The sequence below is a fragment of the Schistocerca cancellata genome, chromosome 2 (assembly GCF_023864275.1).
Source record: "Schistocerca cancellata isolate TAMUIC-IGC-003103 chromosome 2, iqSchCanc2.1, whole genome shotgun sequence".
NCBI classification, from domain to species: Eukaryota; Metazoa; Arthropoda; class Insecta; order Orthoptera; family Acrididae; genus Schistocerca; species Schistocerca cancellata.
Window position 1 is genome coordinate 356897423 of NC_064627.1, and position 12981 is coordinate 356910403.

General features: G+C 38.3%; 1 protein-coding gene across 1 annotated transcript in view; it reads left to right on the forward strand.

Annotated features, from left to right (window-relative positions):
• Nucleotides 1-12981, forward strand: part of LOC126161742 (rootletin) — a 267518-nt gene that overhangs the window by 199082 nt on the left and 55455 nt on the right. The window contains exons 25-26 of the mRNA XM_049917782.1: nucleotides 1007-1183; nucleotides 9767-9874. Of these exons, the coding sequence (XP_049773739.1) occupies nucleotides 1007-1183; nucleotides 9767-9874 (285 nt within the window). The remainder of the gene's footprint in view (nucleotides 1-1006; nucleotides 1184-9766; nucleotides 9875-12981) is intronic.

The following is a 12981-nucleotide window of genomic DNA, read 5'->3' on the forward strand; positions in this document are numbered from 1 at the left end:
CTGTAAAATATCTGGGAGTATGCGTGCGGAACGATTTGAAGTGGAATGATCATATAAAATTAATTGTTGGTAAGGCGGGTACCAGGTTGAGATTCATTGGGAGAGTCCTTAGAAAATGTAGTCCATCAACAAAGGAGGTGGCTTACAAAACACTCGTTCGACCTTTACTTGAGTATTGCTCATCAGTGTGGGATCCGTACCAGATCGGGTTGACGGAGGAGATAGAGAAGATCCAAAGAAGAGCGGCGCGTTTCGTCACAGGGTTATTTGGTAACCGTGATAGCGTTACGGAGATGTTTAACAAACTCAAGTGGCAGACTCTGCAAGAGAGGCGCTCTGCATCGCGGTGTAGCTTGCTCGCCAGGTTTCGAGAGGGTGCGTTTCTGGATGAGGTATCGAATATATTGCTTCCCCCTACTTATACCTCCCGAGGAGATCACGAATGTAAAATTAGAGAGATTAGAGCGCGCACAGAGGCTTTCAGACAGTCGTTCTTCCCGCGAACCATACGCGACTGGAACAGGAAAGGGAGATAATGACAGTGGCACGTAAAGTGCCCTCCGCCACACACCGTTGGGTGGCTTGCGGAGTATAAATGTAGATGTAGATGTAGATGGAGTCAGCCACCTTCACCTTGTACAGATTCATTGACATTACCACTACTACATTCTGAATGTGTACATTGTGTTCAAGTGAATGCTTTTGTCTTTCCTTTCTTTCTCATCAGTGCAGAAAACAAAGACAGCTGCATTTACAGTTTTATCACCAGAATTACCTAAGAAAACTCCTAATGGAATAAAATGTGCAATAATAAGTAGAGGGAAACCCTGGCATTGTGGACAGATTTAAGTCTAGGATGATAGCCAAGGAAGTGTGAACCAGTATTCCAAATGTTTATCTACAGTTACTGCGTCTGAGACAGAATTCCATTCTGTTAGGCAGCTGGAAAAAATTGTGGCTATTTTAATTACATATGTTGCATTACATATTGCTTGTTTGTGTGTAGGATGATTACAAGACCCAAGTGGGAAGCATGAAGCGTCAGTTGCAAGAGGTTCAAGACCTAAATGCTAAAACAGAAACAAAACTGAGTTCTGCCTTGCAAAGTCTGCGTTCACTACAGGATGAGAAGGGAAGCCTAGAAATGAAGCTTGGACAGAAGCAGACAGCTCTACAAGCTCAGGTAAGTGTTTGACGAATAAAATCGGTTGTAAAGTTGTGTTTCAATGGAAGTGACGTACAGATCCAGCCATGTGTAAATCTGTTTTACTAAAAGCTATTGGCATAAAGGCAAGAAAAGTGGATTCCAGTCTCTTTAATTATAGATCCTGCATATAAATTTAATGTCCATGACCACTATACAATGTATTGTCTGTATGCATTGCTTGTCAATACAGTTAGCTCTCCTTCACAATCCATTTACATATAGTGTTCTGTGAAGTGTGCTCTTTTGTATTAAAGAATTACATCACCATGACAGCAGCTTGTGAGTGACATGGAGTGTTTTTGTAACTAGGCAGAACATAAACAGTAGGTGATATGATGTGCTCTAAAGATAGTATGAGAGCTAAAATGAAGAATTAATGATTATAGTTATGGAATATCCTGTCTGTACTTGGAGGAATCACGTATTAAAAATCTTAAATAAACAATATTGATGTTTCACATGCCAAGTCATATCTTAGGAGTCCCTGGTTTGTCAGTTAGAGGTGGGACTCCGTCACCTCTAAAGGTCCGAGGCATTTTGCTCTGATTGTTGCCAGCATCATATTTAAAGTACCAGGGAAGCAGGTTGCTAGCCTTACTTGCCCCAAGTCCCACTGGGTTTTACCCTTAACGGCTGAGGGACTAACCGGTGGATTTGGTAGTCTTTGCCGTATGAGCACAAAGGTGACCACGACTCAGAATATGTCCGAGATGCCCAGCCTTATTCCAAAGTAACTGGTATCCCGACTGTCGGGACCACTTACTTGGCCACTCATACGTTGCCCGTGGTTCATGAACTAGGACATGACTACAGGAACCCACACCATGAACCATGTTGAAAACAATAGACTGGCTGGGTGAGATTAAGATATGTGAACACAAAATAAGCAGTCTTGCATATGCGGATGACTTAGTTGTGATGGCAGATTCGATTGAAAGTTTGCAAAGTAATATTTCAGAGCTAGATCAGAAATGTAAGGACTATGGTATGAAGATTAGCATCTCCAAAACGAAAGTAATGTCAGTGGGAAAGAAATATAAACGGATTGAGTGCCAAATAGGAGGAACAAAGTTATAACAGGTGGATGGTTTCAAGTACTTAGGATGCATATTCTCACAGGATGGAAAGAACTGGAAGCGAGGTGTAGCAAAGCTAATGCAGTGAGCGCTCAGCTACGATCTACTCTCTTCTGCAAGAAGGAAGTCAGTACCAAGACTAAGTTATCTGTGCACCGTTCAATCTTTCGACCAACTTTGTTGTATGGGAGCGAAAGCTGGGTGGATTCAGGTTACCTTATCAGCAAGGTTGAGGTTACGGATATGAAAGTAGCTAGGATGATTGCAGGTACTAGTAGATGGGAACAATGGCAGGAGGGTGTCCACAATGAGGAAATCAAAGAAAAACTGGGAATGAACTCTATAGATGTAGCAGTCAGGGCGAACAGGCTTAGATGGTGGGGTCATGTTACACGCATGGGAGAAGTAAGGTTACCCAAGAGACTCATGGATTCAGCAGTAGAGGGTAGGAGGAGTCGCGGCAGACCGAGGAGAAGGTACCTGGATTAGGTTAAGAATGATTTTGAAGTAATAGGTTTAATATCAGAAGAGGCACCAATGTTAGCACTGAATAGGGGATCATGGAGGAATTGTATAAGGGGGGCTATGCTCCAGACTGAACGCTGAAAGGCATAATCAGTCTTAAATGATGATGATGATGATGATGATGATGATGATGTTTCACATTAATATTTCTTTAGTAGTTCTTTATGAGCCAGCTTTTGGATTTAACCCAATACCAAGCAGATAGTCCACACAATGTCAGTGAAAGTTCATAGTTGTATAAAGATTTTTTATATATCAAATGATGATAATGGCACTACTACTGTGTTGCATGGATAAACTGGTAAATGTGATGAACAGACTGAAAAAAGGGGGTAGGGGGTGGGGGAGGCAAAGGGGAGAATGGGGTCTATGCAGTGTTCGTGTCGAACAGGTATAACAAACATATTATCTAATGGTGAGAAAAATATTAACTGGCTGCTGCTACTGTAGTGAGGCTGAATAATGAAACTATGTTCATTCATTACAGACCAGGTGATTGGTGTTCATTAATAGCTAGAAGTTCAAATAATGTTAGTTTTCCATCTGTAGTTCCTCTATGGAGAACATGGCATTTAGTATCAAAAGAATGGCTTTCTTTAAGAGCATGTTCAGCAAAGGTGGGATCTTTCTTGTCATTCTCCAGCTCCTTTCATGCTCAGTTAGTCTAGTAGTAATAGCCCTGTCTGATTGACTTACAATAATTTGCCACACAGATTGCAGGAAACCCTGTGAATTCCACCCTGTTCTAAAGTTGGAATCTTGTCTGTACTGTTGAACAGAAAGTGGGAAACAGTATTATTAGCATAAAAAGTTTGAGTATATTTTTGGTATTTTTTGGATTTTAGTTAGCTGGCAAGTATCTGTCAAGTCCTACATACATATAGCATGTGGAAGCAGTTGTTACTGGAGTGGTTCAGCACTTTCTGAGGAGGATACAATAGCTCAGTTATCCTCTGTCTCTTATCTTACTGATTATGTTTTCAATTAGGGTAGCACTATAACCACAGCATTTACCTTAGTAACATGGGAAATATTGGAAAACCCAGGTCAGGATGGCTCGACAGAGACTAAACCCCAGTCTCCCAAATGTCAGTCCAGTACTTTAAGAATGGTGTAGGCACCTTGCTCAGTACGTGATTGGGAGGGGAATCACATATACTTAATCTACATAGTGAATGCAACATGCATAAGAAGTAAATCATTGAACAAGAAATTTGGAAAATAAAAATACTACTGCTATTTCGTTAATTATTTTCAATTAATGTTCACAATCTGATTTGGTTTGTGGTATTGATAGTAAGCGTTGAACCATGGAGCAGAAAGTTTGTGTGTGTGGGGCGATGGAAATTGACAGGTTCTGCTGTGTCGTAAAGTGTCACACGTCTTTCAGAAACAATCTTTGTACAGCTATGAACTCTTGCTGATAGTTGTAAACTATCTGTTTAGTGTTAAACTATTCGATGATGGCTTAAAAAAACAAAAGCTGGTTCATAACAAACTATTAAATAAATATTGTCATGGAACATCAATACTGTGTATTTAAGTTTTTAATTAATGGTCATTCCATCCAAAATTTTGCACAAATGAGTGATAATATAGAAAACAACTTGATGTATACAGTGTTTTCATTTGAAACAAAACTAGTCTTCCCTAGTAACTACAAAAGCATTGTGATGTTCATAGTATAATTTTCTGAGATGTAAATTTTTAGTAATATATGCCTCCCCATAAAAATGCAAGGGGAAACTGGTTTTGATTTTATAGCTACAATTTTGTGATCTTTGTCTTAATTTTCTGGCTGTGCCACATTTCTTAATCTGAGAAAAAGGACTGTGAAAGAAATTATCTAAAATTATGATACTAAAACAAAGATGTAAAGAAGATGGAGAACATAGAAATTACGTACGAAAAGGGACAAAGGCACTAACAACAGAAAATTTAATCTACAAGTGTGTTGTTGGAGGTATTGTGTGATGTGTGTAGACAGTTGATTAAAGAAAAAATGTTTTTATTTTATTATTATTCATGTATGGGCCCAATAGGACCGCACGAGGTACAATCAGTCAATGTCACTTTTGATGGTTGGCCTTCTTTTGTGTCCAAATCTGTTTCATCCTATCAGAGTGAAGTCCCTTTCTTTCATCAGGCTACAGCGTTCCAGTCTGTTTCCTAATTTTCCTCTGACCAACTTTTCAGTCACATATCTTTTGTCTGAATGTTTTTTCTATCTGTAATGTCTGACTGAGTTACACTAGCTACTTTAAGACACTCCTTAATTGCAGTAATCCATTTAATTGACTCTGCTTTTGCCTTACTTCCGTTTTCATAGAAATCTACTATTTGTTTTGTCAACTTAGTGGGTGACATTCTTTTAACGATCCCCTAAAACTTAAGTCTTTGTTTTTGTCACCATGTATGTCTGTTTATTCTTGTATTTCCTTATTACTTTTCAGTCCATAAGTTTCACCATCAGTAATTTTGGGGCCTAATAATCTTTCTTTTTTTTCTTATGGCATTCTTCAGTATCTCTCTTTCTATTTAAAATTAAAATTTCTGCTCCATAAAGACATTCAGGTTTGATTACAGTGCTGTAATGCCCAAGTTTACTGAATTTAGAAAGTGTTTTTTTTTATTATAATATGCTGCCTTGCAACAGCATTGGTGGTTTCATGCTAAAGGCACTGGTAATTAAAAAAAGAATAGTGGTTTTGGGCAGAATCCACTGGTACCCAAGCGATTATGGAAACTGGGGATAAAATATTGTTTGGCCAACCAGAGTTAGTGTAGTGTTTCGAGAATTTCAGCGTAAATTCAAGAACCACTCAGTGAGTGTGGGATGATAGAATCCTATCTATTGCGCGTCACATGTTTGTGTGTGCAGGTTTGAAATTCAGTCGTGAGAAGAATGTAGACATGGTGGTAGAATGGCAACAACAAGTACTTGTCAGGCGATCCATGGAAGTTTTAGTGAAACTGTACGGAAGAACCATGGAGCTTCTATGTTATTCTGTGCTAATTGTGTCAGTGACCATGGTTATAATAACGAGAACAGTTGAGAAGGTACTCTTGAGAAAAACTCTTAGCCTGGTTGAAGGGTAGACGTGTATTAAGATTCATGTTGAGAATGGACATGGTGTTAAGCCAACTTTCTCTTATATGCATATTAGTTTGTTTCTGACATTTGGAGACATGAGAGACTTATGAAGCAGTATATATTTATGTGAAGAGTGAGATTTTTAATATGTCTGAAGTTCAAATATACGTCATTAGTTGAAGCAAATGAAATTGGTATGTCTACTTATTTTTATTAGTAGAGAAGTATTAAGAAATTCCTGTACCTAGCAGCATACTTGCGTACTTCGGGAAAGAAAGTGAATGAGAGTTTTCAGCAGCAGGCTAGCCAGCAAAGGAGTTTGGCCGAACATCTTAAGTAAGTCATTTCATAAAAGAAGTAGAAGTTATATTACTTCACACTTAAATTGTCGTCCAAAGCCATCAGAATGAATTTTCCAGATTTGCAGAAATCACTTTAAAGCAAATACCAGGGTGGTTCTTAGATAAGGGCATAGCTGTTTTCCTTCCCTATCCTTCTCCAGTTTCAGTATATGTTACGATATCTCTCTAATAATTTCACTGTTGATGGTGCACTGAAATGTAATCTTATTTCCTTAATTACTCCATCAATTCCTGGACGTAAAACAATTTATTGTTGGAAAATTGAGTCCAATGAACACCGCATATGAGCCATAGCTATTTTGCATACTTTCCAGAAACACACTTCATGGATGGAATCTGTTCATTGGTAAAACCTTTAACAATGTGCTTTGTTCTTAAAAGAGACTATGACAAAAAGAGGACATTTTTGTATTGAAGAAACACAATAATTCACTGCCAGAGCAAGACCTTTTCATCTTGCCTTCATACCTCGTGAATACCTCTTTCACTTGGGTCCTAAGTGACTGCCCCTCCCCTCTTTTTTGCTACATAACCAAATATGTTCATCTTTTTCTGTCTTGGTGAGAGAACCTGTGGTTTAGAAAGCTAGAAATTTTATTTTCTATATATATATTTCTGTTGGCTGTACTGTGGGCTGTGCTTCCTGGAGGTAAGTTTGGCCAATCCAACCAGCTGCTGGTTAATTGAAAAACATTAATTGTTGCTTGGGAAGGCAATGGTTAAGAATGCTATAGATCTTTCAAGTGAGAAAAAACTTGAATGACAATGCCTTCTTTAAATTTTAATATGTGAATGGTGACAGTAATTCAAGTGAATCATATCTTTCAGAAGTCAGTGTCTTCATTTTAAGATGTAGCATCACAAAAGTATTGAATGTTTCTAGTGGTCTTTCACAGTTCATATCTGTTATAAGATTCATTGTCAGCATGGCTTCCCATGTTCCATTTTTTATCACACCATAATATTTATACTAAAAGGTATCAGATAGATTATATAATGGTAAGACAGAGATTTAGGAACCAGGTTTTAAATTGTAAGACATTTCCAGGGGCAGATGTGGACTCTGACCACAATCTATTGGTTATGACCTGTAGATTAAAACTGAAGAAACGGCAAAAAGGTGGGAACTTAAGGATATGGGACCTGGATAAACTGAAAGAACCAGAGGTTGTACAGAGTTTCAGGGAGAGCATAAGGGAACAATTGACAGGAATGGGGGAAAGAAATACAGTAGAAGAAGAATGGGTAGCTTTGAGGGAAGAAGTAGTGAAGGCAGCAGAGGATCAAGTAGGTAAAAAGACGAGGGCTACTAGAAATCCTCGGGTAACAGAAGAAATATTGAATTTAATTGATGAAAGGAGAAAATATAAAAATGCAGTAAATGAAGCAGGCAAAAAGGAATACAAACGTCTCAAAAATGAGATCAACAGGAAGTGCAAAATGGCTAAGCAGGGATGGCTAGAGGGCAAATGTAAGGATGTAGAGGCTTATCTCACTAGGGGTAACATAGATACTGCCTACAGGAAAATTAAAGAGACCTTTGGAGAAAAGAGAACCACTTGTATGAATATCAAGAGCTCAGGTGGAAATCCAGTTCTAAGCAAAGAAGGGAAAGCAGGAAGGTGGAAGGAGCATATAGAGGGCCTATACAATGGCGATGTACTTGAGGACAATATTATGGAAATGGAAGAGGATGTAGATGAAGATGAAATGGGAGATACGATACTGCGTGAAGAGTTTGACAGAGCACTGAAAGACCTGAGTCGAAACAAGGCCCCCGGAGTAGACAACATTCCATTGGAACTACTAACGGCCTTGGGGGAGCCAGTCCTGACAAAACTCTACCATCTGGTGAGCAAGATGTATGAAACAGGCGAAATACCCTCAGACTTCAAGAAGAATATAATAATTCCAATCCCAAAGGAAGCAGGTGTTGACAGATGTGAAAATTACCGAACAATCAGTTTAATAAGCCACAGCTGCAAAATACTAACACGAATTCTTTACAGACGAATGGAAAAACTAGTAGAAGCCGGCCTTGGGGAAGATCAGTTTGGATTCCTTAGAAATACTGGAACACATGAGGCAATACTGACCTTATGACTTATCTTAGAAGAAAGATTAAGGAAAGGCAAACCTAAGTTTCTAGCATTTGTAGACTTAGAGAAAGCTTTTGACAATGTTGACTGGAATACTCTCTTTCAAATTCTGAAGGTGGCAGGAGTAAAATACAGGGAGCGAAAGGCTATTTACAATTTGTACAGAAAGCAGATGGCAGTTGTAAGAGTCGAGAGACATGAAAGGGAAGCTGTCGTTGGGAAAGGAGTAAGACAGGGTTGTAGCCTGTCCCCGATGTTATTCAATCTGTATATTGAGCAAGCAGTAAAGGAAACAAAAGAAAAATTCGGAGCAGGTATTAAAATCCATGGAGAAGAAATAAAAACTTTGAGGTTCGCAGATGACATTGTAATTCTGTCAGAGACAGCAAAGGACTTGGAAGAGCAGTTGAATGGAATGGATAGCGTCTTGAAAGGAGGATATAAAATGAACATCAACAAAAGCAAAACGAGGATAATGGAATGTAGTCGAATTAAGTCGGGTGATGCTGAGGGTATTAGATTAGGAAATGAGACACTTAGAGTAGTAAAGGAGTTTCGCTATTTGGGGAGCAAAATAACTGATGATGGTCGAAGTAGAGAGGGTATAAAATGTAGACTGGCAATGGCAAGGAAAGCGTTTCTGAAGAAGATAAATTTGTTAACTTCGAGTATAGATTTAAGTGTCAGGAAGTCATTTCTGAAAGTTTGTATGGAGTGTAGCCATGTATGGAAGTGAAACATGGACGATAAATAGTTTGGACAAGAACAGAATAGAAGCTTTTGAAATGTGGTGCTACAGAGGAATGCTGAAGATTAGATGGGTAGATCACATAACTAATGAGGAAGTATTGAATAGGATTGGGGAGGAGAGAAGTTTGTGGCACAACTTGACCAGAAGAAGGGATCGGTTGATAGGACATGTTCAGAGGCATCAAGGGATCATCAATTTAGTATTGGAGGGCAGCGTGGAGGGTAAAAATCGTAGAGGAAGAGCAAGAGATGAATACACTAAGCAGATTCAGAAGGATGTAGGTTGCAGTAGGTACTGGGAGATAGAGAAGCTTGCACAGGATAGAGTAGCATGGAAAGCTGCATCAAACCATTCTCAGAACTGAAGACCACAACAACAACAACAACAATATTTATTCATTGTGTTTCATAGCAAAATATGTGTTTTCATGATAACACATTTTTGTTTAAATGGAAAAAATAGTAATTTTTAGCTACTATGAAGATTTCTAGGCGAATTATAATCAGAAACAACATCTTTTTTTTTTTTTCTTTCAAAGTAAAACACTATTTGAGTGTGCACTCAAAAAAACTTTGTTTGGATAACTCATTATTTGAGTCATTAAATGTAGATAAATGTGATAAAAATGATTGATGAGAGAACTTTGTTACAGGCTGATGCAATGCAGCAGAAATCGGAAGAGTTACAACAACTCAGAGAGAAAGTAACAACACTGGAATTGAACATGCAAAGTAGTTCAGAAGAGAAAGGTCAATATGAGGTAAAAATTTAGCTTAAGTATATGACATCTTAATGCAAATTACTTCAATTTGAGAGAAAATAGCAAAATGCTTTTTCAGTACTCTTTACAACCACCTGATCTTAGATGAAAGGAACTGATACAATATATTATGTGTTTATTATGTGTAGTAGTAAATAATTTTTTTGTGTTTCTGACTGTTATCAACAGTGTCATCTTTCCAGATGTACTATGTCTCTTACTTTTGTATTAAAGCAGTTAATTTCAATACATAGTCTTTAGTTCATAGCTTGATCATTTTATTCAAGTCACATGACACAAGAGTCATTCTTAAAACTAATACAGTGTAATCTCATTGTGTGGAATATTCCTTAACTGGCTTATTGAAGCTAACAGTAATTTCAGATACATACTGATAGTGCAAAACAAGGTTGGCAAATTCTTGACAAGTTTAGATTAATATTCAAATTATCCACAGAGATGAGAGGTATAGTGCCTATGTCATTCACCACACATAATACAAAACAAAAGACTGGCGTTAAGTGAGTGACACTATAAAATGATACAAGATGTTTGATATTCTCAGAAATATTAGTACAAGCTACAGGGAAAATGTGTAATATACAATAGGTACAAGAACAAAGAGTTAACAATAACAATAGAAACCACGAGAGAAGTGGTCAGATTAAAAAAAGGCATAAAGCAGAAATTCAGCATTTTTCTCCTACTCATTATCCTGTACACTGAAGCAGCACTGATGAAAACAGAAAAAAGTTTCAGAAGTGAGATTAAAACTCAGGATGAAAGGATATTGCTATCACTAGAGAAAGTGAAAAATTACAGATTACTGTACCTGTAGAATGGATTTAACAGTATAATGAACACACAATGTAGAATGAGCGTAGACAAAAGTAATGAGGGGTAGCAGAAATGAGATTAGTAATAAATTGGGGACTATGCAGTGTATGAAGGCAAAAGTCTGCTTTGGGATGAATGAAGAACAGAAGATATAAGAAACAGGCTAGCAGTTAGAGGGCATCCATAGGTAAAATAACTGCACTAATATGAAACATCTAAGGAAGTAGTTTCTGAAGCTATGTATCTGAAACACAGCATCAGATGGAAGTGAATGCATGAGTGACAGAAAACAAAAAAAAGAAGAACATTGAAGTGTTTGAAATGTGGCGTTACTGAAGGGTGCTGAAAATTAAGTAGTCTTTAGAGATAAAAATGGTATGATCCTCTGCAGAATCAATGAAGCAAGAAGTACATGGAAAACACAAATTAGAAGAAACACAGGTAAACAGAACATAAGATATTATGGAATAACTTCCATGGTACTAGGAGTCATACAGGAGAAACTTATGAAGAAAAAACAAGGGAAAAGATTAAATGGTAACTAGAGATGACAAACATAGAGCATACAAAAAATTATCCTCTGAAGAAAGTGCCAGATTTTGCCTCTGCAGTTCCACACTTTCCTTCGGGCTTCCTGGCTGTTTCAAAAAGCCCATTCTTCAATGAATTCTTATCAGAATTGTGACAGAAAGACGTAGCTAAAAATATTTTGTTACAAGACAAGAAGTGAATGAGGTCCACTCTGACCCATTCTTGAATGGAAGCTCTGGTGTAAATTGTATCATGTGGATATTTTGATGAGAATTGCATATAATGAACTTAATTCGGGTTCCGCTGGATAGGTCAGGAGTCCACTACACGCAGCAAGCGGCTACACGGGTAGCAGGGGTTGTGTGGCATGGACTGGGCGGTTTTTTAGGTTAGATGGCCTCGGGCAAGTACAGAAAGGGCAGCAGCCTCAAAGGGTGCGGGGCAAAGTCAGGACATGCGGGGGCCAAGCAGCAATCGGTAATTGTAAACTGTTGAAGCTGCATTGGTAAAGTACCGGAACTTCAAGCACTGATAGAAAGCACCAAAGCTGAAATCGTTATAGGTACAGAAAGCTGGCTGAAGCCAGAGATAAATTCTACCGAAATTTTTACAAAGGCACAGACGGTGTTTAGAAAGGATAGATTGCATGCAACCAGTGGTGGCGTGTTTGTCGCTGTTAGTAGTAGTTTATCCTGTAGTGAAGTAGAAGTGGATAGTTCCTGTGAATTATTATGGGTGGAGGTTACACTCAACAACCGAGCTAGGTTAATAGTTGGCTCCTTTTACCGACCTCCCGACTCAGCAGCATTAGTGGCAAAACAACTGAGAGAAAATTTGGAATACATTTCACATAAATTTCCTCAACATGTTATAGTCTTAGGTGGAGATTTCAATTTACCAGATATAGACTGGGTCACTCAGATGTTTAGGATGGGTGGTAGGGACAGAGCATCGAGTGACATTATACTGAGTGCACTATCCGAAAATTATCTCGAGCAATTAAACAGAGAACCGACTCGTGGAGATAACATCTTGGACATACTGATAACAAACAGACCCGAACTTTTCGACTCTGTAAGTGCAGAACAGGGAATCAGTGATCATAAGGCTGTTGCAGCATCCCTGAATATGGAAGTTAATAGGAATATAAAAAAAGGGAGGAAGGTTTATCTGTTTAGCAAGAGTAATAGAAGGCAGATTTCATACTATCTAACAGATCAAAACGAAAATTTCTGTTCCAACACTGAAAATGTTGAGTGTTTATGGAAAAAGTTCAAGGCAATCGTAAAATGCGTTTTAGACAGGTACGTGCCGAGTAAAACTGTGAGGGACGGGAAAAACCCACCGTGGTACAACAACAAAGTTAGGAAACTACTGTGAAAGCAAAGAGAGCTTCACTCAAAGTTTAAACACAACCAAAACCTCTCAGACAAACAGAAGCTAAACGATGTCAAAGTTAGCGTAAGGAGGGCTATGCGTGAAGCGTTCAGTGAATTCGAAAGTAAAATTCTATGTACCGACTTGACAGAAAATCCTAGGAAGTTCTGGTCTTACGTTAAATCAGTAAGTGGATCGAAACAGCATATCCAGACACTCCGGGATGATGAAGGCATTGAAACAGAGGATGACATGCGTAAAGCTGAAATACTAAACACCTTTTTCCAAAGCTGTTTCACAGAGGAAGACCGCACTGCAGTTCCTTCTCTAAATCCTCGCACAAACGAAAAAATGGCTGACAT